Below are 13,874 nucleotides of genomic sequence, written 5' to 3'. Positions count from 1 at the left end.
AAAGACAAGTTGTAAAAGCAATCCCTGAAAGAGACCTAACAAAGGTCCAAGAAAGATGATTACAAAAACAACTTAGAAGAGATCGACCTAACGAAGTCGATCCCCTACAAGACAAGTTGTAAAAGTAATCCCTGAAAGAGACCTAACAAAGGTCTAAGAAAGAGGATTACAAAAACAACTTAGAAGAGATCGACCTAACGAAGTCGATCCCCTACAAGACAAGTTGTAAAAGTAATCCCTGAAAGAGACCTAACAAAGGTCCAAGAAAGAGGATTACAAAAACAACTTAGAAGAGATCGACCTAACGAAGTCGATCCCCTACAAGACAAGTTGTAAAAGTAATCCCTGAAAGAGACCTAACAAAGGTCCAAGAAAGAGGATCACAAAAACAACTTAGAAGAGATCGACCTAACGAAGTCGGTCTCCTACAAGACAAGTTGTAAAAGTAATCCCTGAAAGAGACCTAACAAAGGTCCAAGAAAGAGGATCACAAAAACAACTTAGAAGAAATCGACCCAACGAAGTCGGTCTCCTACAAAACAAAATAATCCCTGAAAGAGACCTGAACACGGTCCAAAAAAAGAGAGGATTATCAAAAAACTGGACAGAGTCCGTATGACGAAGTCGGCCCGAAAAAGATAAAGTTACAAAAGGCAAAACCTCAAAAAAGATCTGAACAAGATCTAAGAAAAAAGGATCACCTAGTAACAAAACGGGGACCTACATGAAGAAATCGGACTGAAGCTACAAAAAGTTATAAAAAGTAATCCCAAGGGGTTGCTCGAAAAGATCAATTGAGAAGATCAACCAACAAAGGGGAGATAATTCGACCCGATAGACCTTGACCTCGCCACAAAAGCGATCAAAAGAGGATGGATAAAAAACAACTCTGAAAATCCTAGGTAAATGATAAAGAAAGCCGCAAGCAAGCATATCACAGTTATCATAAAACAAAGACTCAACAAGTCGCTTGAAAGCCAACCCCAAGAGCCAGAGAAACCATTTTGTTTTTCAAAATAAAGTTGCTAAAAATAGCAACTGGAGTATCAACAGTCAACAAAGCATCATTTACAAAAAAAAAAAAAGAGTTCAAAGCCCACAAACCGGGCTATTTACACAAATACTTAAAAAAGGAGGTTAACCAAGATCTGGAGCCTTCCCGGCAGCATCAGTACGGGAAGAAGGAGGGCAAGTCTGAATAGGCACAGCATCTACAGTTTCATCATCCCGGTTCAAAATCTAGCAATCCGGATCGGACGTAACAGGAGGAACCGAGGAGGTCGACACTTTAAGAGAAGGCACTGGGGGAGGGTCAGCATCATCATCATCCTGGTCATCAGGGACAATCTTACCATCCTTCACAACATTGTCCAGGCTGACGAGAGTCAAGTCGGCATCAGGAGCAATAATCCGGAACTGCTCCATCAGGTTCTCGGAGGCAGCAGTTACGCTGCCCACAAGGTGACCCTGAAGCTCGGCATAATTAGCCCGAGCAGTTTCCAAATCATCCCGGAGATACATTAATTCCCTATAAGCCGAGACATAGCTATCCTTATGCTTTAGGGCCATGTCCTCAGCCAACTTCAAAGAAGCAGCCAGGGCAATAGAGCTGGCCTTCTCACTCTCCAGCTCCTTCTCCACCTTCGCCAACTTCACCTCCAACTCATCCTTCAGACCCTTGATCCGATCAAATTATGACTTGGCCTCCTCCATGACGGATTTTGTGGCATGAATCGGGATCCCCTGAACTGTTCAGAAAATAGCCGCACCCATATGAGCCATTTTCACACTACTTTTGATGATGAAATCTAGATGCTGAAGAAGAGACACGTCGTCCATGAAAAGCCGACCATAGGGGGCAATTTGCTGGTCAACAAGCTCGATAGCATCAAAATCTGGGGCATCCAGGTTAAAGGGCTCGGATGTTTTTTGCTTTTTTAAGGGAGGAACACCAGAAGCAACGGTATAAGTCTGTGGAGGATCGACCTAACGAAACCGAGGAGTAGGAATTGCCTTCCTCGGCCCGAGAGAACTCGGCACAGGAGGCTTCACTGGGACCTGAGAAGATCCCTCGCCGGCCACTTTGGCCGAGATGTTCAGAGCAGCAATTGCCTTCTTTGCCTTTTTAAAGGCCTTCATGGAGTCGTTGTTCTTTGACATCTCTGCAAATACAGAATTAGCCACAGCAGAGAGTTACGGTCACAACAAGAGGAAGAAAAAATTAAGAAACAAGTATAAGAGACAAGTCAGACAAGTACCCAAAACAGTCCGAACCAAGGACAGGTCATTCAAAAACCTTTTTGTATCAAGATGGGGTGGTTTCCCCCATAGATCCTCAAGAACAACAACAAAGGCACGCTCAACATCATCAAGCATCTCCCAGGTATAGCGAGACACTCTCACATCCCTCTGCCACTCTAGAGGGAAAGAAGGCTCATCATTTTCATCAAGAAAAAAGGGGCAGGCCCCCTCGACAGCACAAACCTTAAAGAACTAATTCTTGAAGTCCTTAAAGGACTCCTTATACATAGCAAAAACTTTGTGGCCCTGGGCGGACCTGAAGGAAACCCAGGAAGCTTTCTTTTTTGAAGAACCGCCAGGCTTGGCGGAAACAAACAAATAAAGGAAAAGAGTCTGGGAAGGTGTTACATCTAATTCACGGCAGAGAAGTTGAAAAATTTTAATAAAACCCCAGGAATTAGGGTGAAGCTGGGATGGGACAATATTACACGACCACAACAGGTCGGTCTCAAAAGCAGTAAAAGGAAAAGTAACGTTCAATTGGCTGAAGAAGTATTCATAGGCATAGAAGAAGGGATGCTCCCTCTCAATGGAAGTCGGAAAACAAACCCTCTCATCAGAATCAGGAGCACCAAGCTCGTAATCCTCCTCACGAGCATTGTTACCATAAATCCTATGGCGCTTCCTCAGCTCTGTGCAAAACTCAACATCCACAACAGAAACACACAACAAAACAAGGGAGTCCAGCCAATTGGACATCCCCTCTGAAACTCTGGAAGACATCTCTACAATGTTATTGTGAGAAGACATGAGGCCAACTAACCCTACAAGTAAGAAAAGAAGATGGGATTACCACAAATCTCGGACAAAGGGAGAAAGCAACTCGGTCAATACTTCTCAGGCGATGGAACAAAGAAAAGGAAAACCCCAAGACTCAAACCAAAGTCCTGGGACATCCTTTGGAGGCAGTAACAAAGCAAGGTTTCCAGAAATCAATTTACAAGCTTACATGCCAACATGTCTCAAAAAGAAATTCAAAAAATAGCAAACACCTTTCTTTAAGGAGAAATACAAAAAATTGTTACATTCTACCAAACACGCCAAGCAGAGACCATTAAAGATGCAACCTTTTTTCAAGATCAGACAAAAAGCAAATCTCCGAACAAAGCGAGGAACAGACGTAGATTTTTATCAAGTATCAGGCAGGAAAAAACCACAAAGAGACAATAAAACCCTAGAAAGCCTCAACAGAAAAGCCATGAGAATGCATAAAAGAAAGACAGGAAAAATATGTTACAGTGACAAGCAAATACAAGACCTCGAAAAGATTCAAACTTTCAAACATGCAAAATCAAAGCTTCACCAAAAATTGAAAACGAGGCTACAAGAAAGCCAGTACTTACCTGGAAAAGAACAGCAAGCAGGAGACGAAATCTGGGATGCTCTCTCACAAGCAAAAACGCGAACAAGAGTAATGTCGCAGAAGAGAAAACATGAAAACCACAAAAACTCCAAGAGAAAGCATAAGCGCAAACGAAAGAACAGAAAGCAAAGAGAGCAGAGAAAAGAAGTTACGAAAAGGCTAAAGGAGAGAAACTGTTTCTGGGTTTTCAAAATCAAAGTAAAGAGCCAAAGGGAAACGGGGCAATTAATGCTCAAATTAAATGAGGCATTAAACCCTCGCACGTTCCCAAAAAAGCGCCGATATAAAAGCGCGCGTCTTTTAGAAGAAACGTTCTACATTCAAAGCTGCTACAAAGGAGTCAACAAAATGCTTGAGTTCGGCTTCACCAAAGAAAGACCGAAGTCAAGAACTCGATCTCAAAAAGAAGACCGAGCTCAAGCAGGGGCACTGTTCATATCCTGGGTCGAGTTGTCCGACCCGGGATGTTCTACAGACAAAGCGACTGACCTCTTCAGGTCAGGACAATCCAACCTCTTCTCAAAGAGCTCGGCCAAGTCACGAGAAAGCCCAAACAAAGGGCCCAAATAGAGGAACACACCCCAGATCCTAAGGCAGCCCAAGCCTACAAGAGAAGGGCGGTTCCCTTGAAGATAAGATGACCTCACTTGAAGATAAGATAAAGATAAGATAAGATAACTAACTTATCTTATCCACAGGAGGCCACATCTCACCATTATAAATACGCTGGAGCACCCAGGTATAACTCATATTCTGATCCTACTCAATACCTGCTTAATACCCTTGCTAACTTAAGCATCGGAGTCCCTTGCAGGTACCCCCCACCCTCCGGAGACGAAGGATCAGCAGCACTTTCAGTTCCACAAAGTCGGACACGCCAGCTCCGGCCGCTATACACCTGCCGGACACGTCGGCTCCGACTAACACAGAAGATCTCGACCGAGATCGACCTACAATTTCAGGTAACCCTCAGAACAATAATTAAACTCAATTGGAAATAATCAACAAATAATGAAAATGGAATAGAAAATTATCTTTGCATTAATTAATTCCAAAATCGAAGGTATCCATATAACTCTAAACAAAGTAAATGGGAATTAAAAGAGTAAAGGAATAGGAAACAAACTAGAATGATAAAAGCTTCAACGGAGGTAGTAACTCTTCTCAATATCTAACTCAAAAGCATAAAACTAGAAATATAAGAATATATGAATATGAAGAACCCTAGAGGAAGTGGTCAATTCTCTCTGAGATTCCCAAAACCAAAACTAAAACTGAGAATGTGTGAATGTGTGTTGAGTCTCTACTGTCACCTGGCTCTAGTCTGTGTTTTTGGGCAAAAAACAGGGTCCAAACTCAGCCCAAAATTGCCCCCAACATTTTCTGCAATTTCTGCATGTGACGTACGGCACGCGTACGCGTCATGTGCGCATGCGCATCGATGGTCCTCTGCACGTTTCGCACGTACGTGTTAGGTACGCGTCCGCGTCTCTATGGAATGTGCCAAGTTACGTGTAAGCGTCAGGTACGCGTGCGCGCCGATTCTCGCTGGTCAGCTCCTTCGTTTCTTGTGTTTCTTCTATTTTTACAAGCTTTCTTTCCATTCTCCAAGCCATTCCTGCCCTATAAAGCCTGAAAACACTTAACACATGGATCACGGCATCGAATGGTATAAAGGGGAATTAAAAATACACAATTTAAGGGCTTAAGAAGCAAGTTTTCAACCATAGAATAAAATTTGGAAGGATTTATAAAACCATGCAGTTTGTATGAATAAGTATGTAGAGAATTGATAAAGACCACTCAATTTAGCACAAGATAAACCACAAAATAGTAGTTTATCAACCGATAACCGGTCGGTTTGTCTAATGCGACATTAGGGGTGTTCACGGTGCGGTTTAGATCGATTTTGAGTCAAAATCTCATCCGATCCAAACACTATGTTTACTTGCAGTGCGGTTTGGATTAGATGATTTTTTAAAAAAAAATCTGATCCGATCCAATTTCGAGCAGTTTGTATTGGATTAGATTTGCGGTTTTCTAAATTAAAAAAAATTTAATATACATAACAAGTCTCAACATCAAATTTCAAATAACCAACAATGACATAGCAAGTCTTAACAATATCTTAAAAAACCAACGATAATATAACAATAGAAATAAAATTATAGGTTAGTTAAAATAAATAAATAAATCACATTTTGAACATAAAATATCTATTAAATAATAATAATACATGAAAAATATAAATATGTATAACAAATTGAATATGTTATAAGTATAATTGTAAACATAATAATAAAATAATAATATTATAACACATTGTGCGGTTTGGATTGGATTGAATCGGTTGTGAAAAGTAGATCCAAAATCCGATCCGATCCCGCGGTTTGCAAAAAATAAATCCAATAAGATTCGAATTAGTACGGTTTTAATCGATTTTTGGTTTGGATTGAATTGGATGAGCAGTTTAATTTTGATCGGTTTGGATTTGTATACCCCTACAACATGTTTCGAAAAAGGGAAAAAAACAGAACGCGTTGGTTCTCTGAATGCTCTCTCCCCTCTTTCATTCCTTTCATAGTTTCATTCCTTCACTCAGAGAAAAGAAAAAGTGAAAACCATAGTAATCCTCCACCGTCGCCGAACAGAGTGACACAATGCCACCGTCCGTAGCAGTCCGAGAAGTCTCTCTTCGTACTGTCGGCGTTATCCAAGTCAAACCTCATGTTCGCTCTCTTCTTCCTCGCCCAGCCCCCATCTTCCATCGTCTTCGTCCTGCTCGCGGTCGTCTTATTGCCGTCGTCTCGTGGCTCTCAACTGCTGTCTGTCGTCTTGCTCTCAGTCGCGCTCAACCTCTCTCGAAGGTCAGTACCACGCTCATTTGTTCTTCATTTTTCGTTTTGTTTTCTGTTGTGAAATCATTGAATGATTACAGGGTTTTGTGTTTTTGTTGAAATCTAATAAATAATGGTAATCGGCACTGTGTTCTTTGATACAAACTTTCATATATATATATATATATATATATATATACACACACACACACGCACACACACTCTAATCAACAAATCACAACAAATCTTTTCCTAATATAATAACTTGATTTGTTATCCTAATTTATTCCTACCAAAAATATGTATGACAGATTGCTATATACATAAATAACCAAACCTTCTAATTGATATTTCTATATATAACTTATGTTGACCATTGTTACCCCCCCAAGTTGGCGTGTGTAAATTTTGAATGGCCAACTTGACTTAGAGTTTCCCAAACTGTTTCGTCCCGAGAGCCTTGGTGAAAATATCAGCTAATTGGAGATGAGTAGGAACGTAAGAAGGTAATAGTCAATTGTGTATGATTTCATCCCGGACAAAATAACAGTCGACTTCGATGTGCTTGGTACGTTCGTGAAAGACTGGATTTTTAGCAATATGAAGCGACACTTGACTGTCGCAATGTAAGCGAATGGGAGCAGGATGCGACACGTGCAACGAGGACAGTATATCCTTTATCCATATTAATTCTCTGGTTGTCTTGGCCTTTGAGCGGTACTCAGCTTCAGCAGAAGAGGCGGAGACCGTTTGTTGTTTCTGTGTTTCCACGAGATAGGGGCGGTACCGAATTAAATGAACCACCCTGTAAGAGATCGGCGCATTAGCGGACAGCCAGCCCAATCAGAATCACACCAGGCATAGAGTTGCAAATCATTTTCTTTAGGTAGAAGTATGCCCTGCCCCGGATGTCCCTTCAGATACCGAATAACCTATAAAGCGGCGTGCCAATGTTCAGTACATGGGTTCTGCATAAACTGGGACAAAATATGAACACTATAGGCGATATCAGGTCTGGTGAAGCACAAATATATGAGTCTTCCAACGAGGTGGCGATACATGCTAGGATCAGAGAGAACAGGGCCAGCAGCGGATGCCAACCGGTGATTTTCCTCACACGGAGTAGCTGCGGGCTTAACAGCCAGCAAACCTGCTTCAGTGATGATGTCCAAGGCATATTTCCGCTGGCACAGATTCCCTTGGAAGATTGGGCAACTTCAACCCCCAAAAAATATTTCAGGCGCCCTAAGTCTTTCATGTGAAAGCACTTGTACAAGTACTGTTTGAATTTGTTAATTGCATCACCATTATTTCCTGCAATCACAAGGTCATCAACATACACCAAAACAACCAGGTGGACATCATTTTTACAGAGACTAAACAAGGAATGGTCTTTTTGTGATTCCTGGTAACCAAATCGAGTAAGGGTAAAGGATAATTTTGCAAACCAACAACACGGAGCTTGTCGCAAGCCATATATGGATTTTTTAAGTTTACAGACTAAGCTTGGCTGAGACACTTGGAACCCGGGTGGGAGCTTCATGTACACATCTTCATCAAGGTCTCCATGCAGAAAGGCATTATGGACATCCATTTGGTGAAGTTCCTAATCCTGGGCTGCTGCAACGGCAAGAGTTGTTCGAATGGTCACCATTTTTGCCACCGGAGAGAACGTTTCATTGTAATCTAGTCCTTCCACTTGTTGATTTTCTAAGATGACCAACCGTGCTTTGAATTTCTCGACTGACCCATCAGAATTGTATTTAATTTGATAAACCCACTTACAACCATAAGCTTTCTTTCCTAGAGGAAGAGGTATGAGCTTCCACGTGTTGTTAACTTCCAGTGCTTGAATTTCTTTGGACATGGCATCTCACCATCGCGAATCTGTGACAGCTTGGGAGAAGGACTGAGGTTCTTGCTTGGCTTGTAATGAAGTAAGCAAAATGCGGTATTGGTCAGAGAAATTGTTACAATTCACAAAGTTTTGTATAGGATAGGACACACATGAGGAAGTTGATGAAGTCGGATTCGGGATGGAGGGGCTCTTTTGAACCGTGGCGGTGGTGACAAAGTTGCACAGCTTGATGGAGGGTAATGAGCAGATATTTTATACGCTTTTTGGGGGTGTTTTAATATAGTTTTTAGTATGATCGAGCTACTTTTTAATATATTTTTATTAGTTTTTATGCAAAAATCACATTTCTGGACTTTACTATGAGTTTGTGGGTTTTTTTTGTGATTTCAGGTATTTTCTGGCTGAAATTGAGGGACCTGAGCAAAAATCTGATTCAGAGGCTGATAGAGGACTGCTGATACTATTGGATTCTGACCTTCCTACACTCGAAGTGGAATTTTTGGGGCTACATAAATTCAAATGGCGCGCTCTCAATTGCATTAGAAAGTAGATCCAGGAATTCCAGCAATATATAATAGTCCATACTTTGCCCAAGTTTAGACGATGTAAACGGGCGTTTAACACCAGCTTTCTGCTCTATTCTAGCGTCAAACGCCAGAAACAACTTACCAACCAGAGTTAAACGCCAAAAACAGGTTACAAACTAGCGTTTGACTCCAAGAATAGCCTATGCACGTGAAAGCTTGAATGCTCAGCCTCAGCACACACCAAGTGGGCCCCATGAGTGGATTTCTGCACTACCTATCTTAGCTTACTCATTTTCTGTAAACCTAGGTTACTAGTTGAATATAAAAACTACTTTTAGAGATTTATTTTGTACCTCATGACATTTTTTTACATCCGAACTTGTACCTTTGACGGCATGAGTCTCTAAACCCCATGGTTGGGGGTGAGGAGCTCTGCAGCGTCTCAATGAATTAATGCAAGTATTTCTGTTTTCTCTTCAATCTCGCCTGTTTCTATTCTAAGATATTCATTCGCACTTCAACATGATGAATGTGATGATCCGTGACAATCATCACCATTCTCAACCTATGAATGCATGCCTGACAACCACTTCTGTTCTACCTTAGATTGAATGTTTATCTCTTGGGTTTTTGGTTCACGAGTTTGACTGCCTCTCCTGACAACAGAGCGTTCAATCCTTGAGTCCAGAGTCTTCGTGGTATAAGCTAGAACCAATGGGTAGCATTCTTTAGATCCGAAAAGTCTAAACCTTGTCTATGGTATTCCGAGTAGGATTTGGGAGGGGATGTCTGTAACGAGCTTCAAACTCACGAACGTTGGGCGTAGTGACAGACGCAAAAGGATCACTGGATCCTATTCCAACATTAGTGACAACCAACAGATGATTAGCCATGTACATAGACCCTTTTCACTAAGAGGACGGCTGGTAGCCATTGACAACGGTGATCCACTAACATACAGCTTGCCATGGAAGAAGATCTGCGTGTGTGAAGAAGAAGACAGTAGGAAAGCAGAAATTCAAAGGACAAAGCATCTCCAAAACTCCAACCCATTCTCCATTACTGCGTAACAATTATTCCTTTCATGCTCTTTCACTTTTCACAATTAAAACTAAGAACCCTATTGATATCCTGACTAAGAATAATAAGATAACCATAGCTTGCTTCAAGCCGGCAATCTCCATGGGATCGACCCTTACTCACGTAAGGTATTACTTGGACGACCCAGTGCACTTGCTGGTTAATTGTGCGAAATTACAAAGTGTGATTGTAATTTTCATGCACCAAGTTTTTGGCGCCGTTGTCGGGGATTGTTCGAGTTTGAATAACTGACGGTTTATCTTGTTACTTAGATTAGAAAAAATTTGTCTTTTTGGTTTAGAGTCACTAGGATTGCATCTTTTATTATTCCTTTTTAAAAATCTTTCAAAAATATTATTTTTCTTTATTAGTTTTTAATTTTTCTTGGAGTCTTTCGTTTGAGTTTAGTTTCATATCTTAAGTTTGGTGTCAATTGCATGTTTTTATTTTCCTTTAAAAATATCTTTTTAAAACACGTTAAATTTATAGCTCAGTTGGCTAGAGCATTCTGCTTGTGTTCTTGGTAATTGGGTATCTTCCTTTTAAAACTTTTTCAAAAATAATTTTTCTTTGATTAAATCTTGTGCCAAACTTTAAGTTTGGTATTCTCTTGTTAATTTTTCTTTAGTTTTCGAAAATTTTATTTTGGTTTTCTAAAAAATTTTAAGTTTGGTGTTCTGTCTTTTGTTCTTGTTGTTCTTGTGAGTCTTCAAGGTGTTCTTGAGTTTTCTTTGTGTTTTGATCTTAAAATTTTTAAGCTTGGTGTGCCTTGGTGTTTTCCCTCCAAAATTTTCGAAAACAAGGAGCATTATATCTAAAAATTTTAAGTCTTGTGGCTTTTGTGTTTTTTCTCTTTCATAATAAAATTCAAAAATAAAAAAAATATTTTTTCCTTTAATTTCTCATAATTTTCGAATCCCTTGGGTTGACTTGGTCAAATTTTTTCAAATCATATCCTTTTAAGATTTTTAAAATCATATCTTTTTCAAAAACATCCTAACCACTTTCTCTCTCCTCACTTTTTTGAAAATCTTCATAAAATATTTTTAAATCTTTTTTTATTTATTTTAGTTTTTTATTTTTATTTTACTAATTCGAAAAAAATTATATATATAAATAAATAAATAAATATAAAATAAAATTTTTATTTACATCATCTCCCTTACTCCATCATGGACCTAAGTGGAAATGAACAGTCCAGAAGGACTCTGGGGTCATATGCTAACCCTACTACTACTTCATATGGGAGTAGTATCTGTATACACTCCATCGGAGTCAGTAGTTTTGAGTTGAATCCTCAGCTTATTATCATGGTGCAGCAAAATTGCCAGTATTCCGGTCTTCCACAGGAAGAACCTATTGAGTTTCTGGCACAGTTCTTACAAATTGCTGACACAGTACATGATAAGGAAGTAGACCAGGATGTCTACAGATTATTACTGTTTCCATTTGCTGTAAAAGACCAAGCTAAGAGGTGGTTAAATAACGAACCTAAAGCTAGCATAAGAACATAGAAACAGTTGTCAAACAAATTCCTGAATCTATATTTCCCTCCCAAGAGGATGATACAGTTAAGACTGGACATCCAAGGCTTTAAACAAGAGGATAATGAATCCCTTTACAACGCCTGGGAGAGGTACAGAGAGATGCTAAGGAAATGCCCCTCTAAAATATTTTCAGAATGGGTGCAGTTATACATCTTCTACTACGGGCTTACAACAAAAGCTCAGATATCTCTAGACCACTCAGCTGGTGGATCTATACACATGAGAAAAATAATTGAAGAGGCTCAAGAGCTCATTGATATAGTTGCCAGAAATTAGTATCTATACTTAAGTAATGAGTCCTCCAAAAAAGAAGAGGCTAAGGCAGTATCCACTGAACTTAGTCCTCTGGAACAAGTTGCTGAAATCAATCAGCATTTATGTTATCTGATAGAACAGTTGGTAGAATTTAAAGAGATGTTACAAGATACTAAGGATGCTAACAGGAACATGGAAGCACAGCTTGACCAAACAAGACGGCAGTTATCAAAACAGATAACAGAAGAGTGCCAAGCAGTTCAATTAAGGAGTGGAAAAATATTGAATACCTCAGCTCAAAGCAGCAGAAAGCCAAAAAAAGAACAAATAATAGAGGATGAGCAGACTGCTACCCAAAATCCCTCTGAGGACAGTAAGAGCCCAAAGAGGAATGATTCTGGCGTTCAAATGCCAGAAAAGGGAGAAAAAGTGGTGTTAAACGCCCAAACCATGTTCAGTTCTGGCGTTCAAATGCCAGAAAGGGGAGGGAATTTGGCGTTAAACGCCAATCCAGCCCCCAATCCTGGTGTTCAAACGCCTTTGAGGGGTCAGACACTTGAAAGTGCTGATAATAACTCCCTTAAGAAGGCTTCTCAACCTACCTCTGTAGGAAATAAACCTACAGCAACCATGGTTGAAGAATACAAAGCCAAAATACCTTATCCTCAGAAACTCTGCCAAGCGAAATAGGATAAACAATTTGCCCGCTTGCAGACTATCTCAGGACTCTTGAAATCAAGATTCCATTTGCAGAGGCACTTGAGCAAATACCCTCTTATGCTAAGTTTATGAAAGAGATCTTAAGTCATAAGAAGGATTGGAGAGAAACTGAAAAAGTTTTTCTCACTAAAGAATGCATTGCAATCATTTTAAAGAGCTCACCAGAGAAGTTGTAGGATCCTGGAAGCTTTATGATACCATGCACATTAGAGAAAACCTGTACCAAGACAGCTCTATGTGATATTGGGACAAGTATCAATCTAATCCATGCATCCACTATCAGAAAGCTTGGCTTGACTGAAGAGGTCAAACCAACCAGGATATGTCTTCAACTTGCTGATGGCTCCATTAAATACCCATCAAGCGTGATTGAAGATATGATTGTCACAGTTGGGCCATTCACCTTTCCCACTGATTTTGTAGTGCTGGAAATGGAGGAGCGCAAGAGTGCAACTCTCATTCTAGGAAGACCTTTCCTAGCAACTGGACAAACCCTCATTGGCGTCAAAAAAGGGGGAAGTAACCCTGAGAGTCAATGAGGATGAGTTTTGGCTGAATGCTATTGAAGCAATGAAGCATCCAGACACATCAAAAGACTGCATGCGTGTTGATATTATTGATTCCCTGGTACAGGAGATCAATATGGCTAAGAGTCTCGAATCAGAGCTAGATGATATCTTTAAAGATGTTCAGCTTGATCTGGAGGAACCAGAGGAAATACAAGAACCTCTGAAAATTCCTCAGGAAGAGGAGAAACCTCCCAAACTCGAGCTCAAACCACTACCACCATCCCTAAAATATGCATTTTTAGGAGAAGGTGAAACTTTTCTTGTAATCATAAGCTCTACCTTAGAGCCACAGGAAGAGAAAGCACTAATTCAGGTGCTAAGGACACACAAGACAGCTCTTGGGTGGTCCATTAGCGATCTCAAGGGCATTAGCCCAGCCAGATGCATGCACAAGATCCTACTGGAGGATAATGCTAAACCAGTGGTTCAACCACAAAGGCGGCTAAATCCAGCCATGAAGGAGGTGGTGCAAAAAGAGGTCACTAAATTACTAGAAGCTGGGATTATTTATCCCATTTCTGATAGCCCCTGGGTGAGCCCTGTCCAAGTTGTACCCAAAAAGGGAGGCATGACAGTGGTTCATAATGAAAAAATAAACTGGTTCCTACAAGAACAGTTAAAGGGTGGCGTATGTGTATTGACTACAGAAGACTCAATACAGCCACCAGAAAGGATCATTTTCCTTTACCCTTCATAGACCAAATGCTAGAAAGGCTAGCAGGTCATGACTATTACTGCTTTCTAGATGGCTACTCAGGCTACAACCAGATTGCAGTAGATCCCCAAGATCAAGAGAAAACAACATTCACATGTCTAT

The 13,874-nt window shown here is 40.3% G+C and overlaps 1 protein-coding gene across 1 annotated transcript; it reads right to left on the bottom strand.

The window, feature by feature from the left end:
• Nucleotides 1–1,137: 1,137 nt before the first annotated feature.
• On the bottom strand, nt 1,138–7,977 carry LOC130963209 (uncharacterized). The gene is made up of 5 exons (XM_057889345.1): nt 7,950–7,977; nt 7,434–7,815; nt 7,074–7,306; nt 2,851–2,933; nt 1,138–1,194 (listed from the first exon to the last, which is right to left on the bottom strand). The coding sequence occupies exons 1-5, from the start codon at nt 7,975–7,977 to the stop codon at nt 1,138–1,140; spliced, it is 783 nt and encodes a 260-aa protein (XP_057745328.1).
• Nucleotides 7,978–13,874: the final 5,897 nt, after the last annotated feature.

This window comes from Arachis stenosperma, chromosome 2, assembly GCF_014773155.1.
Source record: "Arachis stenosperma cultivar V10309 chromosome 2, arast.V10309.gnm1.PFL2, whole genome shotgun sequence".
NCBI classification, from domain to species: Eukaryota; Viridiplantae; Streptophyta; class Magnoliopsida; order Fabales; family Fabaceae; genus Arachis; species Arachis stenosperma.
This window is presented reverse-complemented; position numbering and strand designations above follow the sequence as displayed.

What these genes read in the sequence shown, in the direction of transcription:
- LOC130963209 (XM_057889345.1), bottom strand. Translation starts at nt 7,977, where the DNA reads ATGGCTTGCGACAAGCTCCGTGTTGTTG. An exon ending in CGACAAGCTCCGTGTTGTTG is followed by an intron (nt 7,816 to 7,949) that starts GTTTGCAAAATT and finishes TTGTGATTGCAG; the next exon opens with GAAATAATGGTGATGCAATT. An exon ending in AAATCCAGTCTTTCACGAAC is followed by an intron (nt 2,934 to 7,073) that starts GTACCAAGCACA and finishes AGTTTTGCACAG; the next exon opens with AGCTGAGGAAGCGCCATAGG.